General features: G+C 32.3%; 1 protein-coding gene across 1 annotated transcript; it reads right to left on the bottom strand.

Moving 5' to 3' along the window:
• Positions 1-8,878: 8,878 nt before the first annotated feature.
• On the bottom strand, positions 8,879-11,908 carry LOC148572463 (uncharacterized). The gene is made up of 5 exons (XM_088507504.1): positions 11,850-11,908; positions 11,342-11,683; positions 11,009-11,085; positions 10,823-10,914; positions 8,879-8,887 (listed from the first exon to the last, which is right to left on the bottom strand). Exons 1-5 carry the CDS (start codon positions 11,906-11,908, stop codon positions 8,879-8,881), a joined length of 579 nt encoding a protein of 192 aa, XP_088363630.1.
• Positions 11,909-20,014: the final 8,106 nt, after the last annotated feature.

The raw sequence follows: 20,014 nt of genomic DNA, 5'->3' as shown, positions 1-20,014 counted from the left end.
CAATTTTCTTAATCATTCGTGCCCCCCCTCTGAAGCAAAGCAGTGAAAGTCCCAAACCAAAATGGCAAAACCCTAGCCCTAGGTTCTTTGCCGCCGCCGTCCCTAGGTTCTCAGCACTTCCGCTTCTTCCTCTTCCCCCTGTCCGGAACCCAGGTAGCTCGGCACGTCGTCCTCATCCTCACTGGCTTCTCTGTTCGTGGCTTGGAGCAGCTCGCCGTCGGGTCACTACTTGCCGTCGTCTCTGCTCTCGCCATCATCTCGCCGGTTGCCACCGTGTCTCCGTCGAAGGTTAGTGGTCCTGTTTTCAATTCTTTGCATCTGCTTCTTCCTTTTAATTTTGCTCTGGTTGCTGAATGCTCGGTTTTTCTTCTTCCTTTTAATTTCTAAAATTTTTGTTCAAATGTTCTTGTAATGTTTGTTGCTGTGTTGTAATTGTTGGGTTGTTGAATGATTATTTGATCTTCATCATCATCATCATCAACAATGTCACTTCTTATTTCTTAATAAGCTCTTTAAAAGAGGCGTTTTCGCCACTCGCGGGTGATTTTCCCCACTTCTCTCACCTTTTAATTACTGATTCCGTTCTTGAAAGACCAATTTTTGACATATATCCATGCTTTATTACTCGATTTGAGTATTGAGATTCGCCCACTCTTTCCTTTATATATTTGTAAATCGTACATTACAGTTTGTCAAATTCAAATGCTTGCTCTTATAATAAACATTCAGAGCTGTCAGTTGGATTTGAGTGGATGCTTTTGCAATTTATTACATGGATACTCTTCATTATGTAGCAACTCTAAACACGATACTTGTTGATCTTGGTAATCTGTAGTAAAACATGTCTTAACCTGTTGATGTCACGCATTAAACTGTTGCAAAACAAGAGAGATGCGCAACGGAAGCAAATGCTTCCCAATTCTTGCAGGCTGGCCAAGAGGCAATTGCTAGAATTTGGGTAATTGTTTAGTGTTTCATAACGTTTGTTAATTTTATTTTTATCTTAGTTCACTCTGCATTTTCTTTGCTGTTTGTTTGATTGTATTGATTTAAATAGGTAGAGCATATCATTCGAGAACAAAATATATGGGAGGCATATGAAATTTTAGAATTATTCTATGAATTTATTCTTGCTTGTGTACCTATAATTGAGAGGCAGAAGTAAGTCCATACAAATATAAGTATTTGTGCTTATTGAATGGTGTGTTTTCTTTTTAATTAGCTTACATGAAGTTAGTTTAAACTATAATCATACATGAAGATAAGTGATCGTGGATATTTTTTCTTTGATATCTGAACTTCTCTACATAACTTTTGAGTTTGTCTTTTGATAAGATCATATGGTTTTGGTTGATGATATTTTATGTAGTATTTTAAATTTAAAGATATTTTAAGATTTATATTAGATTATAAATATATTTTAGGATGACTATTTATAATTTGTTTATTATTTTATTTATTGTTTGCATGATGGAAACAAGATTGCATGATGATGGATTGTAGTTTATTTCATTCTGACCTATAAGACTGATACTATTATCGCTTCCTGAGTAATAATAATCTATCAAAGACCTTTCTATACTTAGTTGGTAATATAGAAAATGGTCAACTATCATTTATGCAGGCAGGTTATGGAATCGGTAGCCTTCTGGTAGACACGGTAGCTGGGTGGCGGTATATGTATGGAGTAAGTAGTCCTTTGGCAGTAATCATGGGAATTGGAATGTGTTGGCTCCCAACTTCTCCTAGATGGCTACTTTTATGTGCTATACAGGGGAAAAGGGGATAAAGACAAGTTGAAAAGCACCGCAATTCATTGTCTGTGTCGTGAAGAAAAAGATGTTACTTTTGGAGAAATGGAATTTGAAAATGCTTGAAACCCCTTACCATTGTTGCAGGATTGGTCTTGTTTCAACAGGAAACTTTTTGTGGGAGGTTTTTATGAGAGTGGGATGGATTAAAGAGAAGCAGAAAGCAAGGCAGCCAAACACTATCTCTGTCTCACCAAACCAGTGTGATATTTACTGTTTAAGCTTTGGAATATTCTTTAAAGTTATACAAAAAATTTATTGTCTAAAAAGGTATCTTTTCTCAGGATAAAAAAGAAAATATTTCCAAGGAGTTATATTAAAATGGTTAATAAATTTAAAATTATAATCAAAGCAATTCCCCCCAAAACTAAATTATAATTTGATCATCTAAATTATCATCTATTTTTTTTCTTTTTCTGTTTTTCTCTTAAAAGGAAAAGCAACACAAGAAAAGGACTTAATTCTCAAAGCCAATATATGCTAGATTCTGAAATGTTCTTCTATCAAATTATGGATTTATTTTCTTTTTTTCTTATACCAGCACAACTACAAGATGGTATTACTGTAAGTTATGTTCCTTTACTTAGTATAGAGCGGTGTAGATATTATGCGTTGAAATACCAAATCAGAGAACAAGATGAACCACCATGAATGTTATTCAATGAGAATAATTGATTTTGACCATGTGGCAAATGCATAACTCAACTATTTAAAATGTTATTACAAGTTCATAAAACTTCCATCTCCTGCTTTGATATAAGAAACTCAAATGAGAATCACAAGCAACTGTAACCTAATCTATTCCTTATTCAAGTGAAGGAATGCCCTTTAAACATGGCTCATGCAAATTCCCCTATAAATGTAAACATCAACTCAAACCAAGGTAAAAACAAAAGTTAAAAAACTAATACATCTTAGATAAGTGATTGGGCAACTTTTGCCTAGAAAGGGCGAGGATAGAGGGTCTCTTCCTATTAAGCACAACAACTTTGTATGATCTGGCAGTTTCATTACCATCAGCATGATGAAGCATCAAAATATTAGGCATCGCCCGGAAGCATGATTGCTGCTTGATATACCTGTTGATGAGCATCTTTAAAGTCTTCCATGTTTAGTGATCTGATATCGGAACTTCCACTTAATGCCGGAGCAGGTCTACCCTCTGCCAGAGCAGCAGCATGCTCCTGTCATGAATGAATCCCAAATATTAAATAAAAGTAACAATCGATTCCAGTAACTTCATAGCCAAAAATAATGACATCATCACTAGCATACTGTTAGAAACTGTTTGGAAGGATTGTACCTTTTTCTTCTTTTCTAATATCTCTTTAATTGGACGGTGCACAGCAGTTACACACAAATTCTGCAATGCAAGCACAAGCATGAAAGCATCCCAGTTATTAACAGCAGTGTCACCAATACAAGCAAAAAACAATGATCCTAACCTTAAGATCACTTCCAGAATATCCCTCGGTCATATTTGCGATTGCATCAAAATCAATATCAGAAGACAAGTCTTATTTTGCCAATATAACTTTCAATATCTTTGCTCTATTAGGAGCATCTGGCAGATTTACCATTAATCTACACAAAATCAGAAAACACAAAAGTTTTGACATCTCTAAAATCCCTCCTAACCACCCAAATACTCAAATAAAGACGATAAAAACAACAATAATAAAGAAAAGGGAATGGAAGAAAAAGGAGAAAAAAAGGAAATTCAAGTGCAGTTGAACGTGGCATTCACCTTCGTGGTAGCCTCCTTATGACAACCTCATTAAGGTCAAAAGGCCTATTAGTGGCTACAAGCACAAGAACTCGCTCGGTATCCTTTGTACGTAAGCCATCCCAGTTCACCATGAATTCATTTTTCATTTTTCGCATGGCCTCATGCTCCCCAGGATTTTCCCTTCGGCCCAACATGCTATCTACCTATGCACAAAATCATATCAGATCACCTTTTTTCCTCCAACTAATAAATCAATAAAAAATAGCATCATTTTATGAAGGAGGCTTACCTCATCAACAAATATAACACTAGGTGCAATTTTACTTGCCAGGGAGAAAACAACTTTTACATATTTCTCACCCTCACCAAACCATTGAAGAAATTAAGGGGAATACCACTAGTTAACACGCAAGTTTTAAAGGTACCAAGTTTTCCAAAGCGACTGATAATTTGGGAAGGAAGGGAGTAAATTCTAACACAAACAAGCTACATCCTTGCCAAAATTAAGAAATCACAGGAATCAAGTCAGCATATTCTTCCCGCCACCCCCTTCTCTCCTCTTTTCCTCTCTTCTTTCGAGCCAATATCATACCTTCTTACTGATATATTTTCAAGTGAGAGATGTGTTCCATTATACAGCTTTTGTAATTTCAGTATGAAATCATGCCACTTAAAGTTTTGAACAATCACAACCTGAAGAATATAACACAACTTTTACTTGATTCAAAATATATGATAATATTCATCCAAGAGATTTTATAGAAACATATTTCACCTCTAAATTTCCACTGTAAGGAGTAGCATTCGGTGTAATCTTCATGCCACCATCAAAATACTTTGCATTTCCAACGCAAATGGTTGTTACTTGAGGCCATGTCTCCCACTCACCTTCATTAAACTGAATTTCTTTAAGTGTTATAGGACCTTATTTGAAAATTATGCAGGAACTTGAAAATTTTGGTGAGATGTGAAGCTTTACATGAAAAAAAAGAAAAAAAGGAACTAACTAACACTGACCTTGATTCTCAAATCCTGGTTTTGATCCCCCATGAAAGCATACAATGCACCAAGTACATAGCACAGTTTACGGAATCTCTTGTATCTAGAAGCATAAAAACCAGCCTTTGCACTCCTGCAAAATTTTGCAATATGCGATTGGATACGGTCTATAAATTACACTAATCGAAAATTTCTAAGTTTGCCTTACAAATGGATGTCAGCAACATTTATGAAGTAATGGTTTTTGCAACTTTCTCCACTGATTACACCGATGTCTATCCTTAATAAGTAATGGTTTTCTCAACCCTGTAAGAATGCCTACATTAATAAGTAACACAGCAAACAATATTGCAATTGCAAGAACAAGAACAAGAACAAGAAGAAACCTTTAGCAACACGTTCAATGGCCTCTCGAGGATCGTTTTTCCTGGAAAAGATCCAACAGATGTTTCCATTCACTGCATATAAATAAGAAGCGCAAGAAGAATGAACACACAAGCAGAAACTAACCAGTGAAGTGTTCTTGCAAAGTCATAACTAGCTCCCAAGGGTATAAGCTGCATAAAGCCGAAAAGGAAGTATATTTACTGTGTATAACCATTCACAGGAAGTATATTTATTGTGTATAACAAAAGCAATCCACCAATAGATTGAAAAGGCACAAACCAAAATAATAAAGTTATAGTACTCATCCTAGTTACTTTTGTTGTCTTTATTTCTTTCCTAGTGTGGTTCATTTGTTCTATAATTGGACAACAATTCCTTGAGTGCAACGCCTGAATTAGCGCTCTCTACAGAAAGTAACTAATGAATATGTGATCTCTTGAGTATTTTTGCCCGCATCCCTACTTATGTTTTTGTATCATGAAACTCCTGAATAGGAACCTTTCTTCGAGAAGGGGCTAACTCATGAAAAATGTTTGCATTAGCATCTCCACGCTTAGCCCACATAAGACAGGGTTTTTTCCTCCAATTGGTTTTTTGTTAAGACTAAACTGTCTAAAACACTAATAAGATAGTTTGTTATAACATGAAATTGTGGTAATCATATGGCTTTGTTTTATCATGTTCTATATACAGACACTACAAACACACCCAAAGCTAGGATTTTTTTTTCTTTTTCTTTTAACTCTAATAGTAACTATTAAAATATCATTGTCAAAAATAACTACTATGAGTATGAATCTTACTCAGAGCTTCTTCAGACCCAATTTCATCATCCTTAGGGTCATTTGAATAACTAATCACCCTTTCTATCTTCATTTCGGTGTCCTTTTGTCCTTTGATTTGAACAATTTTATCTTCAGAAGAATTCCAGAGTACTATCAAGCCATTCTCATATGCCATCAATAGTCAGCAAGATGATGGTTTTATTGAATCAATAAACAAACATACCTTATGCAAAAAGTTAAGTTCTATTGTTATAAACACATATTCTACATACACAACTTTTCATTGGTTTTCTGTATTGTAATTTGTAACTGCAAATAATTAGCATAATTAACACTTAATAGAGCCAAATTGGATACTGGATAACTGGATGGTTCAATTTACACAAGAAGTATATCATCTTAGATTTTAGGCATTCAAGTTACTTAAATGCATCAAGGACAAAATTTTAAGGTCGTAAGTCTGAATAAGATCCATAGCAATTTGACCTTTATGTTGTTTGATTCAACTTACTTATATTTTTATATAAAAATTTTGCTTAACTAGCCCTAACCAATTTACTCTGCAGACTGGAAGGACAAGGTAAATTAAGCTAGCACTTCATCCTAACCCACAAAACCCTCAAGTTAAACAGGCAGATTGGCAGACTGCAACTATTTTATTTGGCTCTTCTCCTTCCCTTTGAATGAGTGCAAACATTATTAAGAGAGTAAAAGCTTTATATTCTTCTTGCTTTCTATGTTCACTGGGTCTCTACCTTTATCTTGAATTATATGTACACTGAATTCAGTGTCCATGTTGTAAACACCAAAAAGATATACCAAGCAATTTGACTCACTTTAAATTGAAGAATCCTCACTTATAATTCATTTTCAAACAACAAAATGGTCAAGAAAACTTAGTTGTCCCCTGAAAACATGAATTAAATATACTTCATTCAAATTTTGTAGAAGAAATTTCATGATAATTCAATTTTGTTTTGTCACTTCCGTGATTAAAGTCTATTTGCAAATTTTTTAAACTCTAAAATCACCACGACTCAAATTCAGAATAAACCTGAAAAAATGAGAATACAATAGAAAGATCACTAGCACAGCCTTCGAAAGTCAAGATTACCTAATATTCGTGTCATGCAAATTCCATTAAAATACACGGAAATCAACTAGAGAAACTCTTAAAATAATTTCTAGTGTTACCTGTTTCCATTGGAATAAGGCGGATGAAGAACCTTGATCACTGAAATTTGATCAAGTGATATTCCAACTGCATCTGCAAATGTGAGTATCATTTGAAATATGTTAGATGTTAGAGAAATGAACAATAATCGAACAATTTTTTTTAAGTTTTGTGCTCTAATATAATGTAAGCATTACTACCTAACACCCTTCACAAGTCATTTTATTCCCCCTCCAAAATGAAGTACAAATATTCTAGTAGCTTCTTTTTTTTCTTCTCTCTTTTTCTTTTTTCTTTTCATGAGCCACCTTCTTATACTGACTTCATTGTAGAAAACTTACCAGATATAACATTTGTAGGAACATAATAAGGCAGTATATCAATTTTTCTGCTTTCAGCGTCAAACTTCAACACGTATACAATCCCATGCTCACTCCCAATATACCTAAATATCATAAGCAATGGGGAATAACTAATAAACCCATGTGCATTATTTATCAGAAAGTGTTATATGCAACTACTGATTCCAAATCACATGAACAAGTATTTACATGTAACTGGTGCCATAAATAATAGAGAAAGCAGTTATAGTGGACTCCCACTGCAAAGCAGAAGCAATTTGCCTGCTTTCCAAATTTCAAATCTGCCATTATCAGAAATATAATGGGAAAATTAGTAAATAAAACAACGGTAAGGGGGAAGAATAAGAGGGAAACAAGAAATCGACAAGAAATAAAGCATAAAGAAAGCTCAGATGAAAAATAAAAAAGCAGTCAAAAAGCTCAGATGGAAAATGCCTGATCATAGACAGTTTTTAAAAACTTTAGTAGCCTTAGAAGGTACCTGAATCTCATTATGACTTGAGACACTAGCAAGGAAACATTGATTATCCAAGAACTTAGAGAGATTAAGAAATATTAGATACCATAATATTCATGAAAGCCTCAATAAATATTTCACTTTGTAGCTTCTATAGTTCACTAAATCATGAAGCAGCTTCTGATTGTGTGAAGGAGGCTGACGGTGACACTCGAAGCAAGAAGACGACGAGTCCCAGGACCTGCTGCTTCTGCCGCCGGTGCCGAAGAGTGCAATGAAGACGCGTGACTATGTGCAAGATGATGACGAGATAGAGAGCAACGACGACGCCACTGTGAGAGAGATGAGAGAGACCGAGCTCCAGGGAGAGAGAGAGAGAGATACGAAGAGGAGAGAAGAACTTGAGAGGATGAACTGGGTTTCTGAAACCAAATTTCAGAAATAATTTTTTATTAGAAAAATGTAAGAAGATGAAGAGGGTTTCTGAAACCCAGATTTTAGAAACAATTTTTTATTTTTTTATTTTTTAAATATATTTTTGTTTTAATTTTTTGTTTAATTCTAAAATTTGATTGATTTAAAAGGATATTTTTGTCTAATCGAATAAAGAAAGGATGTTTAAGATTTTTTGTAAAATTAAATAAAATAATTTTTTTTATTTTTATTTAATTAAAAGGGTGTTATAGTAAAAGTGGTGATATAATATATATTTTTTTAAAAAAATATATGCTGATGTGGAAAATAAATTTCACATGGCTAATTATTATTTGTCTATATTTTAAATGTATCGATATGTATGAATTTATTATCATACCAAAACAAACACTATAAAATATTAACATTAGAAGTGGCTAGCATTTCTTTCTTACTACATGCGACAAAAAATCATATACAATTTTTATAAACATATAACAAAATACCAAAAAAGTAACAATGACTAGAACTCCAGGAGAGTATTATTTTATCACCACACACTAGTTTCAAAAAGAGTAATTCTTCATAGTTAGAGTTATCATCACACGCCTACTTCCAAAAAATCAATTCTACATAGCTGGAGTCATCTGTACACATCTAATTCAAAAAAGAAAGTTTTACCTAGTTAAAGATATTAACACATGATCGATTTCTACTTGTATTAAACAGTATACTCGTTGTTTCCAAATATTTTCAAGTATTATAATTCCTGCACAAGCATATACAACAAATATAAATTAACACAAAGATCAGAGTTGATCATAATAAACTATTTTGTCGATATTTTTCTATTCAAACAACCAATCAATCTCAAAGTGTTAACAAAAAGTGATTTGCAACTATGTGTTAAAACAGAGAACGATATCTTGTTCAAATACATGAAGATATACTCATACTTTATGGCAATAAAAATCACATAATCAATTGTTAAAAATAATAACCTCAAATTAACCAGAAATTAAGTGCATATAAAAATTATACCTGTAATGGTGAATGTTTTCCGGAAGTACCATATCTCCTAAACGAGCACCAGCAGCAGTCATGAAATAAAAAAGAGCATCCAGTCGCATTTCAAGTGGGATTCCAAAAAATTAGCGCTTTTTTTGCTCATTTTCACATAAAAACTGATAACATTGCATATGAACCTACCAAATCCAATTCAGTCAACATATCTCATATATCTTATTTGCTGTAAAGGCGAGACCTACTTTGTTGCATAATAGCTAACATTTTTCAGCAATTGCAACTTGTCTTTTAATTAATGGTATTTGTTTTTCGGCAACCGAAGCTTGTCTCTCAGCCACAGAAGCTTATCTCTCACTAATTCAACCTGCCTATGAACCACGTCATGTAGCTTGCTAGAACAATAATTACCCTCTTTTACAGCATCGGCCATAGTAGTGATTCCCAACGCAACTTTCTCATATTGTGCCTCCAAAAAATCATTCATAGGACACTTACGCTTTGTACCTTTTGAAGTTGAAGTCCCTTCTAATTGATTTAGCTAACTATGAGGAACACTTGGTGAATCTAAATTAGCAGAAAATGTAGGGGTATCATGTCCCATATTAATATCTATGTCAGAAAACTAATGTTTTCAAACGAGTCATTCAAGTCAATGGGATCTCTATCAAGTTGTTGAATCTTTTATCATGAAGTAGCAGCCCTTTTACCAGTAGTTTTATCAGCTCTGAACAACTCCTTCAAAGTATCATAATACTTAATTTGCAATTTTTTTCATTTTTTTGCATGTGATTTCTCTTGCATAAAGAAATGCTGAAATTATTTTGTGACTAACTTCATCAATAGTATAAGTAATAAAAGCAAAGTTTAAGATACCTTAATAAAGTTTTGCCACACTTTTTTAGCTTCAAACTTTTTAGTAACAGAATTCCACACAAATCCACTTAAGTGATGAAACAAGTCATATGCCTCAACAAAATGATCTTTTAATGTCTTCATTCTAATCTTGATGTGGTTCTTTGTTATGTGCTGGCCTATTGCTCTGCTCAAAGTCTTCACAACATTAGCATATGCTTCAGTTGTCCATGAGCCATCATGTCTATTACCTTTCAATGCTTATTTTGCTAACGCATTCAACAGAACATCATCCATATCATCAGACCATCTTAAGTTGTCTTTAGAAGCTTGATTAGCTTCTGTTGTTTTATTTCCTTTATTTGGCATTATTTAACAAATAACATTCCCTTAAAAAAATCCAATCAAACAATTCTGACTGTAAACTACTCATATATATATATATATATATATATATACACACTCATAATGTTTGATATACATTCCATATTTCAGTGGCAATGTTATCTTATGACAATACTGCATGTCTATATTCCTCATCACGTTGTTGATTTGATTGTGATCTATCTATGTTGCGTTCTTTTAGCAATTCTCGGTCAATTTCATCAATTATAGATTGATCAACATCGACACCCATAAAAAAGTTATACAGTATACAATATGCCAAAAAAATGTCTATCATAGTTTCAAATGAATAATAAGGTTCAGTGTCGCTAACTATAATTGAGAATCTTTTTTTTAGAACTCCGAAATACCTTTCAATGACATTTCTTAATGAAAAATGCTAGTGGTTGAATAGCTCTTTAGGATTTTATGGCTCACATACTGAATAATCTTTCAAATGATACCGAACACCTCTATATGGTGTAAGTATCCTAGGCTTTAGCATAAATCCAGCATCGCCTAGATAAAATTTTCCTACAACAGTTGCATACACAAATTAAAGTATAACATACTGTGACTATAAATTTAACTTTATGTAGACGATTTCATAAATTACATTATCACAGACCTTTGGGGATTCGAAGTGGATATTCCCTACTTAAAGCATCTTTCAATATTCTTGAGTCAGAGGCAATTCTTTCCCAACTAAACAACACATAAGAAAATTTCATATCAAATCCACAGGCAACTAAAACATTTTGTGTGGGGTGATCTTTTCTTTTGCAAAACGAGGGGCTTCCAACTTTAGTAACTTCACATGACTATGAGTTCCATCTAGACTCCAATGCAATCCTTTTTTGGAATGTATATTTATAAATTAACATAACAGTTTTATAATTATTTCATTAACAATTACATAAATATCACTAAGTAAATTAAAAGAGTTAGTACCTTAAAAAACGAATATAATCGACTATTATTAGGTATTTCATAAGGAATAGCACGTAGAACATTGTGAAAGTGGCGATTAGTTGTCTCCCCTGAGCGGTGGAAGAAGAAAGACATAGTTCTAATTTTCACATTATGTCCTATAATATGTAGAAATTTAGTGACTTGCTCTTCAGCCGTAGAGCGAGTTGAATCCTTTACTCTACTAGTTCCTCTTAACTTTTGACACAACTGTCTAAATGCTTCAGGGCCCATACGTATGACATCTTGACATTTTTCAGACTTCAGTAACAGTGTCATTAACTGAGTGTGCCTAATTTCCCTTTCTAAGTTGTCGTCATGAATTTGCCTAAGCCTAAATTGTTATAATAATTCTAAAGTATACAACGTATGCATTGTAACACATGAAAGAGATGTGACATAGATATGTTATCTCTTTTCTAACTCTTTCCCGACACGACAGTAGTTAAGATTTGTATTGGTTTAGGATGATATTGGTCAGTATAAGTGATTTCATTTACTTGAAAGTCTGAGTCATGTATGACATTCGTTCTATCTTCGACATTTGTATATTCGACATTTTCGTTATCCATCTATGAAAATATAATGTTTAGGGTAGACACATCAATAATAAAAGCAACTAGAAAGTTATATTTTTTAGTTACAGTATAATAATTCATTCATTTTAAAAAAACGAAACTAAAATTTTATATAAAACTTTGGTTTCACCTTATGCAATGTAAAAATACCTTGTTTTGAGGCACTTATCTCCAATTCCTAATGCCAAACTGGATTTCAAAACTCACGGTCATAAACAGTAAACATAAACTATAAATCACATGATACATTATTTACACCAATTTGAACAAAATTTAAAAAATATAACATTGTACAACTAAAATTACATAATAATTACAGGTACTCAAAAAATTAGTTTATGTAGACATATTTATAACTGCAATAAAATTATTCTACACATTTAAAAAAATGAACTAAAACTGTAATTTGTTTTTTATAAAAACCAATTTATTAAAAACATGTTTAATAGTGGCATATTTCTCTCTAGCTTAGTCAAAGATTTGCTTTTCTAATCTCAAAATATAGCTTAGTTAATGTCTCACATTTCACACAGATAACAAAACAAAGCCTTTATATAAGATAGTACAGTCAAAGGGTTTCGCAACTCAAATATGAACATTTAAGAATTCAATTTCAAAAACATAACTTTATACAACTAAACTTATATGATAACTAGGGGTACTCAGAAAATTAGTTTATGTAGACGGATTTGTAAATGAAATAAAATTGTTCTACATATCTTAAAAAAATTGAACTAAAACGATAATTTTTTTTATATAAAAATCAGTTTATTAAAAATCTGTGTAATAATAGTATATATATTTCTCTCTAGCTTATTCAAAGATTTTTGCTTTCCTAACCTCAAAATATAACATAGTCAATGTCTTACTTTACTATTCAACAACATCACTTATGTTCTACTTACTTCAACCATAGTAATAGTTACAATAATAATTAAACTTGGTTACAAAATACATAAAACATTTCATACAAATAACCAGAAAAAAAAGCCTTCATATTATGAAAGAAGCTAACTTTCACTCAATTTTTTCGTATAAACTAATACAGTAAAAAGATTTTACAACTCAAATATGAACTTTTAAGAATTCAATTTCAGAAATATAACCTTATATAACTAAACTTTTGTGATAACCAGAGCACTCAAAATTAGTTTATGTAGATGGATTTGTAACTGAAGTAAAACTGTTCTACATATCTTGAAAAACTGAACTGAGACTGTAAAAACATATTTAATAATAATGTATTTCTCTCTAACTTAGTCAAAGATTTTTGCTTTTGTAATCTCATTTTACTCTTCAACAACATCACTTTTTTTTTTTACTTAGTTTCAACAATAATAATAGTTACAATAATAATATAACTTGGCTACAAAATAAATAGAACATTTTATACAGATAACCAAAACCAAAGCTTGTATCTTATGTAATAAGTCAACTTTTGCTCCAATTTTTCATATAAACTAGTACAGTTAAAGGGTTTTGCAACTCAAATATAAACTTTTAAGAATTTAATTTAAAAAACATAACCTTGTACAATTAAAATTATATGATAACTAAGAGTACTCAACAAATTAGTTTATATATCTTAAAGATGTAAACTCTTTTCACATAAATTAATTTCAAATTGAAATTAAGCTTTTTTTTAATAAAATAAAATGATATGCCATCGATTTACGAGGATGGGATCAATATGCTTATGGTAGAAAGCCTAAAATTAATTAATGCATTGATTTATGGTCAAAATTCAGTGGTATCATGCTACTAAAATCACTTAACTAAAGACTAATTGAATTAAAAATTCTTTCTTTTTGGACCAAACATGTATTGGTGCAGTGAAGCACAAGTTTAAAGATGTTTGAATTTTTGGGTAAGAATGACGGACTCATTTGAAAGCAGAGAAGGAAGAATAGGCTAATTTTTTCACTACAAAGATAAGAATCATCCATGGCATGTAAAATCAAAACAATATCTCAATTGAAAAACAAAAGAAATTTACCAACTATGTGCAATGATAATTTTTTCATTTTGTTTTAAGAGAAACTACGAAAATAACAGAAAAAGGACTCACCTTTATTGAGGATGCACAGATGAAGATCAGGTGGAGCTGTCACAATGATGACGATGCAACTGTGACACTGTGAACGATGATAGAAAGCTGTTGAGGACAATAGTAAAACAGAAAAAGAGAAGAGACGTGTGTTTTCAAGTTTTAGAGACAGTGAATTAAGAATTTTACTTTTGCTGTAACTCAAAATTTGAAAAGAAAAAAATTTACATGAACTCCATAATTACTTTTCTATTTTTTACTCAATTTCCTTTCTAATCCAAATAAAGAAAAAGGTAATTTTTCATCAATTTTCTTTCCTTATGTTTTCTTTCCTTTCAAATTCCTCATATCCAAACATAATGTTATTGAAAATGATACAAGCCAACTGATTTATCACAATGTGATAATACAAATTTGAAAAATTATATGCTTTTGTTTTGTTTTTCAAAAAATATTATGTACATATCAAAATTAGTCCATATATATATATATAACTTAATTTATTTTTAATATGTATTTTATATTTTAATATATATTTTAACTTGATAATTGACCATGTCTGATATAATTGTTTATGTTATGTATTAAGCTCAAATTGTCAAAGAAAAGAAACAGAATAATAAAATATTGAGTAGTTGGAGAATAAGACAAAGGCCCAAGACATAACAAAATTGATGAAAATAGCCCAATAATCAAGAGAGAATAGAGATAAAAGAGCTAGCAGAGAAAAATATCATTTTGGTAAGGCAAAAGGGGTATAAAGCCCAAAAAGAAATAACACACACACCCGCACGCCCGCACGCACGCACATATAGGTTTATTTTTAATGTATTTATAATATAAAATATTTTATATATTTATTTAATTATATTTCTTTTTTTAAATAATTATTTACGTATTTAATATATAAGTAGTTCTTTTTATTAATATAATATTATATAATTAAATGTATTTATAAAATTGTTTTAAATTGATAATGCATTAAAAGTATATATATATATGACTTACAAGTCCTGTTTGTAATAGTAGCTCGGATAACATGATTAGTACAAAACACAATGTCCTAATATGAAGCTATGGTATGTGATTCTGTAATCATGCTAACAAAGTAATGTTTATTAGTTACTAGGATTTAAGTCTTTTTTTTTCCCAAAATAATGCGACAATGACAATGATTCACCCCGCTTAATTATTACTTCAATTATTATAATTATCCAACTTAGGGTGGGATTATAAATGTGGGAGAAATGGAAGCCTTTGGTCAGGGAGTATGTCTATCAAAAAACAGATACAACGCGTAACAAGACGAACGGATATCAGTGGCGGTTAATTTGTTTATTTGCGGCGATTTAAACCGCCGAACGGAATAACATCTGCAGCGCATAAGGGCGCAGAGATGGCATTTTAAGGCGATTTTTTATAAAATTTATTTACGCGGTTTTAAACCGCCGCTATTCCTAGGATTACCTTTTTTTAATATAATATTTTAGTTTGTTTTCTTTTATTAACATGGAGATATTTTTTTTGGAATATTATTTTTATTTTAAAAATCCGATTGATTTTCTCCAAAAGTCTACATTGATGTCGAGAATTCATAAATATTTAATTGCGTAAGAAACTAACATATTTATTTTAATATAAAAAAGTATTTCAATAGTCACAAAAAAGTAAAGTATTTAGCTAATAAAAGATGCTGCATAGTCAACTTAAACAAAACATATTTTGAAAAATAAAATATCACATATATCCTAATTTCTATTTCCCTCCAAGTCCATCCAAAGAAACATCGACTATGTATTGGACACCACTTTTCTGACATCTTGAGGATTCAATCCAGCTTTTTCCTCCATCAACAGAAACATCGACTCTCTCAATGTCTCTGCCACCACTTGATCTTGCATATCCACTATTTTTTACCTAAATGTAATAGCCAAGTATTAAACTCAAACATTCAGACAATGTAAAAGAGGATCAAGAAAAGAACCATGTTTGTGCATTTCATATCGAACCAACAAAAGCACATTCATGATCATGCATGAGTAGCCCATGTACACGATCATATAAACTAACCTTCCCAGGCTTTAGTGTGCTCACATCTTCTAGAGAACATATAGCACACTGCCAAAATGAAATCATTATTAATACCATAGTATTCCTTAGAAAATGTCATAAATTTATTCTATCTAGTAGATTAGGGTCTGGATTTGAAAATATCAATCAACTTTTTTTACTTTAGGATTTGTTGCCTGACTGAGAGGAATTGATGCCTTGTAAGGACCTCCTTTCTTCTCCTATAGTTTTTTGGAGATTAAAAGAAATCAACAGAATTGTATCCATGAATAAAACTAAAAACAAGAAGTAATCCATGATGTATAATTTAAATACACATCATGGTGGTTATCTTACACTTATCAACACTAAGAAACTCAGCATGTTTTTCACCAAATTGAGTACTATTGGTCAACTTTGGTATTCCAACTAGTTCGAGAACATTAGACAACTTGGCACCTTCCCAAACAGCTAAGTCAAGAAGTTTATTTGAAAAGTAATCAGGATCTATTCTGTTAAACATCTCAGCTAATAAGCTAACTATGCAAGGAACAAAAATAATAAGAAGCCTTAGGTTAAGTAGCACCCATGTAACTTGATCCTAAGATCCAATTTTAGCCATGTCAATTTGCTTGCACTTTTGGATGAAACAACGATAAAAAACAAAAATCAAAAGTCATTAATTATCACAAATTAAATGCATTATTAGGTAAAAATTAATATTAAAACTGTTTAAGTGATAATCATCACAAATGATCAAAATACTGAAATTGGAATCGAAATTAAAAATAAAAAATAGAGTCACAAGGAGCAAAGAACAAACCAGATAAGAAGAGAGGATGGAGCAGTGCAGTGATGGTGAGCAAGAAAGACCCACAAATTGGAAGTGCAGGGCGACGTGGCGATGTTGTTGGCGGATTGGATTTTGCTTTATCGTCTTTTGTTCTTGGCAAGAACAAATACAAAACAACAGAGTAAATTAAAACCAAATAAAAAAAGGGATGGAATTGGAATCAAATAATAGAGAAAGAAATCTAAACCACATTAAAAGAAGGGATAATCTCAAGTTCTCAACCAAGTGGCACGAGGAAACCAGAAGTGAAGGAGTAGAGCAAAAGAATGGAAGCACGAGTAGCGACGCTGGCAGGATGTTCATGCACAGCATAGAGGAGATGGCAAGTAGATCTGGCAGGACGCTCATGCTGTTATTTGTGTGATCACCTCTTTTCTAACTCCCTCATTAGTTGGAATTGGACCAACCTTCATAAAATAATTTGTTTTATAACCTTAGACAATTAATGGCATAATATTCTATTTTGGATGATGAAAAAAGCGGCTTCTCACTATTCCAAAGAATGCAACTTATAGTGTATTCAACTTTAGCATGGTCTTCGTCTTTGTAAAGCCTAATAACCTTCAAAAAATAAATGAAACAAATAAATAGGAAGAAAATGACATGCTTATGGACAAAGGAAACCCATTTAAATATTTTAAAAATAATAGGACATACCATTATATGTTGAAAAAGAAAAAAGACAATAAACACAAAATTGTTTTAAAGGACACTGACTTGGTAAATCCAAGAGCTAAACTCTTGATGAATCTCATCAACTAGTGGCCCGTGGATTACTTTTGTAGGAACCTGCATATCAAATAGTAAACAAGTTTAAATATAAGCAATACAAGAAATTGTAAATGTAATATTTGTGTGCACTGAGAAATCATGTGATCACAGTTCTTTTGTTATGTTATAACTAATGCCATGAACCAATTGATTTGGAGAATAAAAATCACATGCAATGTTTAATGAAAAAGAAAGAAAGTATTTTAAGAATCCTAAGGCATAATAGCATAAGATAGATACAAACGAATGAACGACATCGTTTGAAAGGGGGCTGCAAGGCAAAGATTACTGGGTACAAAAACCGAGCAAAACCAATTTCAAAGTGCATAGAAAGAAAGTTCAAAACAAATTAAACTAAAAAGAACAAACCAGAAGTAATTAGCAAAGCAAAAGGAATTAAGGAGGAACCAACAGTGGATAGAAGTTCAAGAGTAAAGAGGCATTCTCCAATTCCAAGGTCAAAGTATGCAACAATTCAGCTAAAGGAGTTATTAATGTGAAACTAAAAATGAAGGAGCACATGTAGGAATTAAACCCAAGGCCAATTAGCCAACACTATATGATTCCCACTAGTTAAGCCAACGCTCATAAAAATATTAATGAGATTCATAAAAATATCAAAGTTCAGTGCCCGGACCATGAAAATAAAAATATCTACTAATATTAAACATTAAGCAAACTATTAAAGGATCAGATCAGGACGAAAGCCACCATGTATAAACTCAGTTACTATTTGCTTGAACAAGGGCTCAACAACATTAGGAGGAACTTGGATTCAGATACAGCTCATGTGAGATAGATAGGATAAAAAAGAACATAAGGGAACAACCTAGAATAAATGATAAAACTACATAATAATCAAATTCTGATTTGGAAAAAAAAAGAGAAAAAAAAGAAAGAATAAGAAAAGATGAATAAAAACAGTTTGATTAAGAAAAATCATAAGCATACTGTACCTTGTCATGGCAAGCCTGAACCACTACAGCAAACAAATTTGTAATATCCAGTTGATGGGGCTGATCACATAGTGAGAAGGGTCACACTTCAGTACATACAACATACCAAATTTCACTAAATTTTCAAATACAATATGCTAACATTGTATAGAAATGCTAATATTTGAACAAGAAATTGCTAGAAGTCTAACAAAATTAATTGGTGAACCCTAATTTGACATACTTATTATTGACTATGTATAGAAATTCTAACATTCGAACAAGACAATAACGAAAGCAATAAAGAATTGACGTAGAAACAATAGTAAGAAATCGGTTAAGGCCTCGGAGATGCTTGTTCTTCCGGATTAATACTTCTTACTGACTACTCTAACAATGAGTGATTTATTCAATGGCAAGGCTGTAAGTGATTAAGCCATGGGTTGTGGTCATTAATCTCCTTTAATCCAAACCAAACACCAGCCGTGATAGTTCAATCTGGAAGAAGGTGAAGCTCACGCAATTCAATCTCTGATGATCCTACTCAAAACACCACAGACAAGGTTGAATCTTCTGGACCGGAGAATGATGGTCAATATTCTAGCCTTAACGCCACAGGGAACTCAATTACCTACGACTAACGAGATTTCATGTCACATATCCCAATTAGCCCAAATAACTTGTTGGAACCTGTGATGTACTCTCAAGCTGTAGCTCAATACTATCCGGGTCAGGACTCATAAAGACTCATGTAGAATAAGGTGTCATACTCTCGTTTTACCCCAGATTCATAAAGATGAAGAACGACAATACATCATAGAATGGAATCAAACATATATTAAAATAGAAAAGTAATGATATTAATCCCTGGGAATGAGCAGAGCTCCTATCCTTAACTTAGGAGGTTTAATTGCTCACACTTTTACAGAAAACAGAGATATGTGTCTGTGCTTCTCCCTTCCTGGGATGCATGATCCTCAAGAGGAAGGAAGTCCCTTATTTATAATAAAAACTCTATGACTAAACCTAAAAGATATTATTTTTAATTAAAAATTACAAAAAGAAAATAAAATAAGCTAAGAAGTGCTAAAATCTACTTTGGGGGCCACTTGGTAAGTGTTCGGGCTGAAGCCTGGCGTCCAACTCAAGTTCTGGGCGTTCAACTTTGGTTCCTGCTCCTTGGCTAGCATTCAACGCCAGTTTGGGCGTTCAACTTGGAGGGTTGGTCCTTCTTGGGCATTGAACTCCACAAAGGGGGTAAGTTGGGCGTTCAACGCCTATTTTGGGTAGTCCTTTCTAAAGAAAAGAATAAACTATTATATATTACTGAAAAGCTCTAGAAGTTAGCTTTCTAACACCATTGAGAGAGCGTCAATTGGACCTCTATTGCTCAGGAAATGCTCGTTGGAATGCACGGAGGTCAGGATTTGAC

The sequence above is a fragment of the Arachis ipaensis genome, chromosome B3, assembly GCF_059453495.1.
Source record: "Arachis ipaensis isolate K30076 ecotype BB chromosome B3, ASM5945349v1, whole genome shotgun sequence".
In the NCBI taxonomy this organism is placed as follows: domain Eukaryota; kingdom Viridiplantae; phylum Streptophyta; class Magnoliopsida; order Fabales; family Fabaceae; genus Arachis; species Arachis ipaensis.
The sequence above is the reverse complement of the archived record's forward strand: the minus strand, read 5'-3'. Positions and strand labels throughout refer to the sequence as shown.